Raw genomic sequence first — 11,652 nt, 5'->3', positions numbered from 1 at the left:
TATGTGAATGCTCTATCAGTGGACAATGATGGGAGTTTGCTTGCTTATTTATTTATTGGATTGTTGGTTATTTATTAGGTTTATACACCATATTGCTTAGACTGATTCTAAGCAGCTTACACTTTCCGCAATACAATAAGCAGGTTAAAAGCAAGAAGATCGTGTCACTCAGAAACTCAACAACCTCTCATTGGTACGGCCACCCTCTTTAGGGGAACATTCCTCCCACCATTCCATCCCCAAAGGCTCTCTGGAAACCCAGGTCTTAACAGACATCTGGAACACTGATAGGGACAGGCCAGCCTTTTCTCTGGGGGGGGGGGGGGGCGGGGAAGCTGCTCCACTGGAAGGGGGCCACTACAGGGAAGGCTCAACCTGCAGGGTTTCTGAAGATGACACTTCCTAGGACACAGCAAGTCCTGTCTTCTTGATCTCACCAGATGGACAGATCCCACTCATGGCAGGGGTCTCACAGATACCTAAGTCCCAGAGCCCTGGGCTGGAAAAGGTGTGAGTAAATGGCTTTCTTTCTGCTAGTTCTCTCCTTCCCTTTAGTTGTGGAGTAAAAGATGTTAGGGGAAGGCTAGTTCCAGTAGGACAGCTCGCACTTTGCATGTAGAAAGCTCCAGATCCAAACTAGGACTGAATTTCTCCATTCATGTTGGATAAAAATGGACTGTCCCTAGCTCTAACTTGCTAGGAGGTGATCTACCAACTCGAGTTTGAGACAGGAGTGTGCAATAGTTGGGTTTGTGCTGGGGTATCTCCTAACCTTTTGAAGCAAGCAGCAGCAGATGCATTTTTTTATGTATGTTCACTCAGGAGTAAATCTGACCCAGATAAAACAGTATAGAACTACCATGAGAATGGTGAGGTCTCAGTGGACATATTTATCTCACAGACACACACCTAGTGCCAGTTAGTTCATTTAGGTATCCCAGAGGTGAAGAGATGACAGCTCATACCTTTCAGTACTGGCCCAAAAGATTAAATACATTTCCTGGTTAATTTCTACCTTGAAAATATATTAATTTCAAAGACCTTTACAATTTTGAAATTAATATATTTTCAAGGTGGAAAAGTTGTAGAGATCTTCAGTTTTTTTTTTTTTTCCTCCTCTCTTCTGTACTCTTTTGGCCTTTATTATCACTACTACAATTTCTTAGCCAGAACCAGCTTCTACCAATGGTGGATCTGGAGAGAGATTGAATTGGGCAGCTGGAATCTTCTTGGCAGAAGACCCCAAAGCCCTCACCTCACTAGACCTGAAGGTTACACTCCCCCTTCCTCATTTACTCTGGAGTAAGTCCAGGGGGGGTCACCTCTGAGTAGAAGTTCATATGCTAGCCTGCTTGGTCCAAGTGTCAGGCTAGATCCTTTGCTGTAAATCTCTAAGGTGCATGCAAGAAATTGCAACTAAGTACTGAACAGCTGCTTACTCGGGGATTTGATTTCAAACTAAACAGCAAAGAAAGTGTGCACTTTGTTCACCTAAAAGTTGCATCCAATGAAATCTAACAGCAGTAACACAAAACTGATGGTGATGATGATGAAGATGATAACAGGACTAATAATAAACTGTTGCTACCATGTTTTTTTCAACTGGATCCTTAAAAAGAAGTCTGCTTGAAAGAAAGTCCAAATAAATAGCTGAGAACATCAGCTTCGATTCAGAGGAAATTCTCCTTTCGATTTGTCCTCTTGGGCTCTTTCTCTGTCCACAATCAGTACAAGCGACTGTCATTCCAGTCACAGCCAACGACCTGCCTTGTCCCGTTCCCAAGCTTTTCGGGTATTCTTCGGATTTTTTTCTCTAAGTTACGGCTCTTCTCCTTCAATTCGAAATGCGGAGAGGAGACCCAGGCTCTCAACGCGGTCCTTCCTCCTAAGCCAAACCGTTATAAGGAAATTCTTCTACCAGGAACAGGGGAGGAGATGCTTTGTATGGAACAGGAAGAGTTAACCCCCAGCTTTCCCCACCTCCACAGCGGAGAATCGCATCGAGTAGCGCGCATTCATACCCACACCCCGTCGCACGCAAGGATGCGGCCATGGAAAACAAAAAAATCCGGTTGGTTGGTTGGTTTTGATTCTCTGTAGGTCTGCAGCAAGCTGAAGTCTTCTTTTTAGTCCGGAGCGTGCAGAGAGACTTCAGGGGGTCTATTCCTGGGGAGAATGGCTTTCAGATGCTTCCTTCCATTCGGGCGCAAATCTTTTCCCCCAGCCTCTGAGAAAGGAAAGGAAAAGGAACGTTTAATCTAATATCCAGCATTTTTATCTACTTCTCAGGCTGGTTCCGGAATCTTCCATCACGAGCAAGATATATTTTCATTTGCTCTGAACCTTTTATTTATTCATTTTTTTAACTTTATTCCCTGAATAGCCCAGCGTGCTCCGTTGCGTTGCACTAAAATTCTTTCCCCCTTCGGCAAAAGGAAAAAAAACAGTAGCCAAGCAATTGGAGGTGGGGGGGATAATCGTCCTGCCGAGTCCTCCGTTCTCTTTTCCTCCGCTCTTCCTCATCCTTTAAGATCATTCACCAAGGTTCTCCTCCTTTCCCGGAGTAAGTCTTTCAAAGTACAGAAATAACAATCGGAAGGTGGAGAAAATTAAAAGCAAGACAGGGCAATTTCCTGACAACCGGGAGAAGCTGAAAAATCGTCTCATGTCCAACGAGCTCGTTTCAGCCAGAAAGAATACAGATATATCGGGCAGGCGGAATTTTAAAAAAAAAATCGCAAAGATTTGGAGAGAATTCGCACATGCATTAAAATATTTCAGCGCCCGTCGATTTTTATATTACGATCGAGCGTCGTAATAGAAGTGCTTCGAGACACCCCCCCCCCCCGCGCCTTCTTTGCTATCCATAAACCCCTTTCATTCCTGAGACCCTGGAATGAGGTGGCTCATTATTCCAGAGCGTTTAATGTTGTTTGTGGAAATGGGAAAGGCCATCAAAATTTACTCGGTTTGTGCTCTCAGATCAAGAGAACAGTTCTCCTTTCGGACACAAGGGGTCGCTGTTGCGATCGTGTGGAGGCCAAACTCAAAACAACACAAAACCTTTTTTTCTCCCTCTGCGTGATGGTGGTGGAAATGGAAGAATTCAAAGCATAAATAGACACATGGAATGAACATGAGCCTCGTATATCGGTGTATATCCAGTGCAGATGTCTAGTATAGAAAAAATGGCTCGGGATACCAATGGGACAATCCAAAGGGCCCCTTGCAGAGATTTGTAATCTCAGAGGCGCATGAATGCAGAAACTTTCCGCGGAGCCGTAAACAGACCTATATCTTTGTACTGTTACCCCGAATGGGCCCAAGGAACATACAATTGAGCAAACTACTAGAGCTGGAGACTTGCTGGGCAGACAGACTTCTTAAAGGAGAATCATCGTTAGTCAATCAGGACGCAACGCTGAAATGTGGCCCGGGAAATGTGGGACTTAGTCATTCAGCACATCGCTAAACCAGGTTGGGGAAAAGCGAGGGCACCTCCTTTCACTTCCGAGAACCTACACGGCTGGAATCAACAGGGATTTGCCCTTATTGAGTCTTTAAAGGAGAGGGCAGGCGGAGAGCAAGACACCCCCGCCCCCGCTTTTCATCCTGCAGAGCTTCCAGGAACCTACAGATTCGCCCCGCTTCCCACCCTTGCCTACGGAATCCCTGCTGATGTTCAGCTTCCTAGTCAGGCGAGAAGAAATCCTGGGAGTCGTTTCTGCACGTCGAGCTGAAGCTTGTGGGCGCGTTAGTTGGCATCTATTTTGGTTAAATTATCTGGAATGCAAGGCCCCTCCTTCATTGGCGGTGTCAGCGTACCAGCCCTTTGGAGTTGGGTCCCTGCGCCTAAGTCGTTAGTCTTAGCGCTTATTGCTTACTGCTGTTGGTTTACAGACTAAACCTAGCAATGTCGGGGGCGGGGGGGGGGTGAAAGAGAAAGAAAGAAAGAAACTATGCTTCTGTCCGCCTCCTTTCCTGGATGCAATGAAGTTCACCACGACCACCTAGCTCCCATCTGCCACTGTGTACGCTGAATCCTGAAATATACCAGCCATGTTTGTTTATAGCCCAAGTTTGCCTTCTGACCTTCCCCGAGGATCATTTTCAAGATGGTCAATTGAGTAAGCTCCGCTGGACGCTAAATTCCTCCTCCCCTTTGTTTTTTAGTAGAAGGCAGCTGAAAAGCGAGTTAGCTCTGCTTCTTACAAATCTCAATAACAGTAAGAGCGATAGGCACTTTCAAGGGATGCTGTTGATCATCTCCTTTCGTTTTGGTTTAGAACGTGTTTAAAATGCATGTGCATCAGTAACAACGAAGGGTGGACGTCATAAACGCATTTTCACGTTTACACTCTTGGAAGGCTGTGGGACGGGCGGATAAATGGGATGACTTTACCTACTAATGTTGGACATGCGGCGGCTTACACCGACTCCTGCCAATCAAGCTGGACCGTTTCAGAAAGAGACCCAGCTTCATATACAGACTATAATAATTTCCATCTTTGCTGGTTTGCTTTTTCTCTTCTGAGAAAACTTAGAAATATAGACAAGCGAGGTTGAAAGCACCGCCCTTGAAGTCCTGGCAAACCGCTGGGTAGAGTAATGCAGCATTAAAAAAACAAAATTTCCCTAAACCTGTAGCAGTCAAAAAGTCCACTCATACTGACGTCGTTTGGGGGGGGGGGGGGTTCTGGGAGCAAATGGTGCGTGTATGTCAGCTGAACCTCACTTCTTGCCCACTGTCGGGATGATTCTCTGCCGTCCAGGAGAAATCAACGTCCACCTTCTCAATGGTGATTTATAATGTCTTAGAGCGTCATCCAACCACCACTGTGTCGTTATAACAGCAACGCAGACATGCTTTATGTCACCAAAAGGATGGTTGCTTTTCGCTATGTTCCCTTTACCATGAAACGGCATATTACCACATGCAATTTCTATGGGTGTTTAGGATCAGGTGGCATTAGTCTTAATACAGTGATTAAGATTAGATTCGAGTCTCACTCTAGGACGCCAGTGGTGTTTCCACACACGTCTACGGAGATGGTCAAGAAGTCAGAAACGGTCTTGCAAGGCTTTCACACTTCCTAATCGTCGGAGAACTGAAGTGGTAAAGTACTTCCAGGCTCCTACCGGTAGCAAAAGGCTGAGTAGTAGAAGCACCAGTAGTGTTGATTGGGGAAACTACGTATCTGCCAGTTTCCTGTGAAAATCTACAGGCAGCAGATAATAGCAGTAGTTGTAGTAAGATTTTCCTCCTACTTTTCCTTCAAAATAGTGTAGCCACTGGAGGAAACCTTTCGATTTAGCGTTTTCCCTTCGCCTATCCGCTTCCTCCGGAGTAAATTTCATTGAAATTCCAGGGAGAATTTTTACCTGTGTAAAAAAGGGTGGGATGGGGCCGTGGGGGGGAATGGACTACTGTCAAGTCCTAAACACCTGCGGGTAGCTGCGACGCTACCACCCTTCCCTTGGCGTCTATGTCACCAATACTGGAATGAGGAAACAGCAAACAGTTGCTTTGGAGAACCGAGGGAAACAGGACATTTACGGCAGCAGGAGCAAGCCGATGTCAATGTCCTGTCAACCGGAGTCTCGCTAACGCTTTTATCCTTCGCCTTAAATAATAATTAAAACAAAAAATGACACCCCCCCAAAAAAAAAAACTATAGCGGGCGAAAATCTAGCCGGCTAAGCCTTTATTGCCCCCTTTTCGTGGCATAAATCAGATTGCATTGCTTTTAATCCGCCGCTCCTTCTCCTCCTCTTTTTTCCTCCCACAATATTTGATCGGTCACCTGATCCATATTTTTCTCCCCAGCCTGCATAGTTGAGGGAGGAGAAGCGTTCGGAGAATAAACGTCTCGTTTCCTTCTTTTTCTCAAAAAATCCTGCGCGTCTGTAGGGGAGAGAGGATGGCAAAAGGCAGCTGCTTGCTTTAAGCCAATGAAAGGGGAGGCGTGTTGATGCAAAGCCGGGGGGGAAGTAAAAACGGATTAAGAGTGGGGGAAAAGAAATCAAATGAGGAGCGGAAAAGTTGCCTCTGGTTCCATCCCCCCTCCCCGTATTTCTCTGCGTCTGTCGCGGATTTCTCCAGCCGCCGCCTCGCCAGATCTCCAGCCCCTGAAATATGATAATCAGAACAGCTGCTTCTGTGTTTCCTCCGGCCAATCAGAAGGGAGCAGGTTTGACGTCCCCGCGGCCTACGTCGGCCAATGACGAGCGAGCTGAGTTGGAGCAGAGAACTTTGAGTAAGAGATAAGGAAGAGGCTCGTGGTCGGGGCGCGCGGAGTTCCACGCACTGGGCAGCGCCTCCGCCGCTCTCCCGCTTGCCAGGACCGGCAGCCTGGGGGTGGTTTGCTTCGAGCGGAGCCGTTCTCGCCGCAGAAGGAGGGCGTCCGGCCATCCCGCCTCCCTGAGGCTGATTCTCAGCGCGGCGGCAGATCGAGCATCATCACTGCCATCCCTTGACAGCATCTTCTCCCCACGGGGCAAAAGCAGCCGCCGGTTTATTTTTTCGTCTCGGGAAAGTTCCAGCGCAACCGTGCACCATTTCACTGTGGACACTATACCCTTTGATAGAGATGGGAGATATGGGCGACCCACCGAAAAGTAAGAAAGCGATGATTAACTGCGGCGATCGGTTATTAGCTGTTCCTCGTTGTTATTAGGTCGAAGTAGAAGCAGCGAACAGATAGAAAGACAGGAGGACCCGGTGCGTGATGCTGGAGGCTCCCTAGCGGGGTCGATTCTCCTGCAGGGAAAAGCCGCAGCTTAAAAAGTCGGGGGTATAGAGGAGGGAGCGTCAAAACCGGAGTGGGCAGACGCCTCGTTGTTTTTACGTACTGAAAACCAGTTCCGTTGCAAATCAGTGGAAGTCGCGCTTCCCTCCAATACGCAGAGGGATATGATGTCCTGCCGGAGGGGGGGAGCGAAAGGGTCCCGTGCAGAGGCCCGTCGGAGTCTTGGCAGTGACTTTGAGCAAGCTGCGGCGTTGCTATGAACCCTTCGGATGTCCAGGAGCGCCCTACTCTCGAAGGGCGCAATTTTCTCTCGAACAACGGCAGATTTCTCCCCCAACCAAATTTGATTCGGATCAGGACCTGGCCTATGGTCCGCCCCCTCTTTGGCCGCCACATTGCCGCCACGCCGGCTGAATCCAGCCTCTGGCAAGAGGGGGACAAACAGAAAAAGGGTGAAGTCGACAATTCAAAGCTCTCAAGCTGGGACTCTCGGCGCTTTCTGCTCCCCTAGTTATGTAAAATTAACCATATTGCCAGCGCTTGTGTGTTTACTGACCCACTCCTCCCCCACCTCCAAATTACGCCAGAGCGTTGTTTGGATTGCTTGGAAAGCGCGCAGAATGTGCACGCTTCTCCGACCCAGCGAATCTTCTTTAACTTTGCGTTCCGCCCTCTCTCTCAACGAAGAAAGCCTTTGATGGAGCACACGCACGTCCTCATCCCAACTGCTGTCCTAAAACGCCGCTCTGTCTCTTCCACCCACTCCCTCCCCCTTCCTCTCCTTCTCTTTTTTCCTCCCTTCCCCCCCCCACGCCCGAAAATGCAACGCGACAACAACCGCCACGGCAGCAACGCGTTTCCCAAAAAGCAGCCAGCGAGCCAGCCTCAGACGCGGGGTGACGGGGGCTAATAAAATGCGTTTATCTCAGTAGGAGAGCAAACGCTTCGTCAATTATGTCTTTTCTCCTCCTTTGCCTTTCAGAAAAACGGCTGATTTCCTTGTGCGTCGGTTGCGGCAATCAAATCCACGACCAGTATATTCTGCGAGTTTCCCCGGATTTGGAATGGCACGCGGCGTGTTTGAAGTGCGCGGAATGTAACCAGTATTTGGACGAGACTTGTACATGCTTTGTAAGGGATGGGAAAACCTACTGTAAGCGAGACTATATCAGGTATGGAGTCTCTCTCTCTCGCATTATCTCCCCCCCCCCCCTCGTGCAGGAGTTATGGCGACTGTAGATCCGGGGAAGTGGGGAGGACGGCCGTGCTAGTTCACTGCAAACCAAACAGCCGAGATTCTTCTGGTACTTACAGCGAACCTGTTTCTTACGGCAGAATCTTGCGTGAGCTGTAGCTCACCTCATCAAAAGCCTAGAATACCACTGAAAAAGGACCGTTCACGCGTTCGCGAACAGACACACATGGTGGAAGTCAGTGGCAGACGCGTATCCGTGGTCAGAAGGGGGAAGAAAGAATAGTAAACAGCGAGGGCCGAGGGAAATGAAATAAGGAGGTGCAGACAGTGATAATTATCGAGTGATGGGGTCCTCCCGCTTTTTTATTTGATTTTTAGTTTTTTTTTTTTAATCTGTACGAGGTGGAGGCAGGTTGCATAAAAATATTTTCCCCTTTCTTAAAAATAAAGTAAGCTTCCATCTCTACAAACACGACGGTTTGGAAGTAAGTGGTTCTCTCCATACTCCCGAGAAAAGATCTTCAGGATTTGGAGGATCAATCAGACATTCGCTGAAGACCTCCTTCTGCCGCATTCTTTTCTATGTGTGCATTTACTTCCTGGCTAACTGAGTAAGGTCTCTCAGGGAAAGCTGATTTGCTATAGTCTGCTTAACTTCTTGGCTTTAAATGTAGGCAAGTGGGAAATAAATTTACTTTTCCTCTTCTGCCCCCTCCACACTCCCAAAATAAAATATTAATATGTCTCCTACATAGAACAAACCACACTTCCAACCGAAAGTGTTCTAGGGCTGTCTACTCCGGGTGTGATTCTAAATAATTTTTAAAAAATGTTCCATGGCCACTAAATTGGCTTGGTAGGAAATGTGTGTACCTCTCTGCAGGGCAATCAGAGGAGAGCCACTGACAGTTGGGGTCTCTGGGCCCAAAGCTTCGAAAGATCCGAGGCACCGAGTAAGTGCCTTGAGAATCCGGGTGAGTGGGGGGGATGTCTCCCCGCTCAGCTTTTTTGGCCCTTCTGGTAGGACTTAGTTTAAGGCTTGTGATATTTAGGGGGGAGCAGGGGGCGTCTACAATTTGTTGCCATTCAGATGGATCCAGCCCTCTTTCTTTAAATAATAAGCGCCCCTCCCCTGAACTCTAGCTAATTAAGTGTATAATTGAAATGAGGTGGGAGGTTCGGGGGGCCTCGCTGCTGCGCGGGTGATTTTCTATTTTTCAGGAAAGTGCGTTAGGAAATGAAAATAACCACCACACTGGTGTCCATCCTAACAGGCCCTTTCACCTTTTAGAAAATAAACAAGGGATAGGGGAGGGGGCTTCCCATTTGCAAACCACCCCTGGCTCATGGGGAGAAAGGTAGAGAACAGCTAAAATAGTAGCAACGGTAATTAAATAATAAAAGAGCCTCCTCTGTTTCTCTAGAAAGCAAATTGCTTCGGTGGGGGGGGGGGTCCAAAACCAACACAAAGACTTTGTTGGCAGGGCCCCCTTAGGTAGGTCTACTCAGGAGTCAGTCTTTTCAGTCCCGTTTACTCTCAGGTAAGCGCGGGGGTAGGATTACAGGCCTTAATCTTTTTAAATATTAACCCTTTGGGCGCTCTTGAGCTGCCTATCCTTTCTTATCTTATCTGCCTTGATGAATTGGACAGAGGAGATCAAATTGCCCCTCAGCTGTTGGCGAACAATCGGTACATTTAGATAATGGAAACAGCTTCCTTCCTAGCCTGAAAATCTGGGAGCTGATTAAAAAAAAAAAAAAAAACCACTGCTGTTTTGGCCACCGCTGACCTGACAGCTAAACCGACAAATAAATATTTAAAAAGAGAGAAGGGGAAGAAGACTTTAGTTCTTATTTCAGCGATTTTTCGGTGGCGGCCGGGGGTCGGGGGGATGAATAGACGGGGAGCTACTGTGCACTCTTGGTGGATTTGATCTTTGAGGAGGGGGCAAAGGTTGGCGACTTGAGGCGGGCCTGCGCCGAGGACACAATCCAGACGGAGTGGGCGCTGCCTAAGGTCCCCCAACAAGTAATGGCAGGAGGTTGCGTGCGAGAGTGTGTGTGTGTGTGTGTGCGTTTTAAACGGTGCTCAATCTTGGCGTGTGTGTATTTGTTGCGGTAGCAACTTTTCGCTGGATCGGAATCTTCTCTCGCGTTCCTTTTGGATTCAACCCCCTACCCCCACCCTCGTTTAGGACTTGGGGCGCAATTCTGAAAGGCGAAGACTGGATGTCGCCGACGAGAATTCCTCCGATATCTGGCGAGAACAGGACTCGTTTTCGCCCTCAGAAAGGCTGCCGGAGAACGAGATCTACTTTTCCCCGGCTTCTTTGCCGGCCTTGGTTCCAAAAAGTCGGCTAGTCGGTCGTCCTCCGTTTGGCAGGCGAAGGCCGCTGAACGCGTTTTCAAAACCCAAGGGTTTCCTTCGTCGGGTGGGGTGGGGAATCAAAACCAGAAACGGGGCTGGGCAACGGGAACAAACAATTTAATAGGCACAAGGCACGCTATCTGCCGGCCATCCATTATTTGTCTGTCCCCTCGCCAACATCTCTGTAGCTCAATTCTAGTTGCAGGTTGACTTGGAAATAAATGCCACTGGCGCCTGCGGTATTCCTGCCCCAGTATTCCTGCTTGGGATTGCGGCATTTAACTCAGCCGGCCTCCTTTGTATGTCGAGTTATTTGAAAGCAGACCCCAGACCTTTGCAGCTACAAGGCAAAACGCTATTTCGGGCCTGCTTACTCAAATGTAAGTCAAGTTCAAGGGGCTAGATTTACGCTTGAAAAGCTGGTTCAAGGACCTGGAGAGTCTTGCCGGCTCCCAAGAAACGTTCTCCAAAGGGAGCTATTTTCATCTTTGCCCTTTCGTGTACTTCTTCCCCAGACCAGGGCAGAAGCCAGCCCTATGATTTCTTTCCTTTAAAAAAACAAAAGCGGTAGGTTTGGCTTTATAATTATTATTACCCATTCTGTTTCTCCTCCGGGTTTATTTTTAAGAAGAGAGGCTGCACAGTGATAACCTACCTGTGTTTAGAGAAGCGTCTTTTATATACTCCAGAAGTGGCTGGCATGTTCCGTGCGTGCAGCTGGGATTCTGCTCTTGAAACGCTTCGGATCTATCTTGGAGGAAAGCTTGCCTACCCGATTTGGTGTACTGTAGGATTTTCCCCCTGCTTCCGAAAGGGTAGCTCTACGGTCAGAGGTAGAGAAGGCTGAGCTAACTCGAACAAACTATTCGCTGCGCTTATAGGTAGTCGGGAGTGCAAAAATAAAACCGCGGGTTTTTTCGCGGCCGCGCCTCCCTCTCCCTCTCCCTCTCCCTCCCTCTCTAAAAAAGAACCAGAGTTAAGTGTTCTTGTGAGCCCTTGTGGACTTGACTTACACTCGAGTAGGCAAGCCTTAGCATTGGGCGAAAAGGTAGGCCTCACCTCTTGGTTTTGCTAATGCAGAACGAGAAACCCCGGGAGACTAGTGCCCCACCGGATACCTTCTACAAATTAATGAACGGGCTTCAGCTCAGGATTTCCATGAGCAACAAACCAAACAAGCTGGGGAAGTTCAAGTATAGTTTCTCTTACTAATCGCGATCTTCCTACCATGTTTTAGCCCTTTGAGCCTTAGTCTCGAAAACAGAGCCTGTGCTCGCGCGAAAGGCTGCCTCCGAAATTGCGTTTCTGGCCCACTCCATAAGAGAAACGTTTCTCCTTGG

At 48.1% G+C, this 11,652-nt stretch overlaps 1 protein-coding gene across 2 annotated transcripts in view; it reads left to right on the top strand.

The window, feature by feature from the left end:
- The first annotated feature begins 6,253 nt into the window (after positions 1-6,253).
- ISL1 (ISL LIM homeobox 1) overlaps positions 6,254-11,652 on the top strand; it is a 56,872-nt gene continuing 51,473 nt past the window's right edge. For both annotated transcript variants that reach the window (XR_010067355.1, XM_063295679.1), the window contains exons 1-2: positions 6,254-6,618; positions 7,732-7,921. Coding sequence is in view for 1 of the 2 variants with exons in the window: in XM_063295679.1 (XP_063151749.1) it covers positions 6,591-6,618; positions 7,732-7,921 (218 nt within the window). In the remaining variant the exon portion in view is untranslated. The remainder of the gene's footprint in view (positions 6,619-7,731; positions 7,922-11,652) is intronic.

The sequence above is a fragment of the Candoia aspera genome, chromosome 2 (assembly GCF_035149785.1).
Source record: "Candoia aspera isolate rCanAsp1 chromosome 2, rCanAsp1.hap2, whole genome shotgun sequence".
NCBI classification, from domain to species: domain Eukaryota; kingdom Metazoa; phylum Chordata; class Lepidosauria; order Squamata; family Boidae; genus Candoia; species Candoia aspera.
The sequence above is the reverse complement of the archived record's forward strand: the minus strand, read 5'-3'. Positions and strand labels throughout refer to the sequence as shown.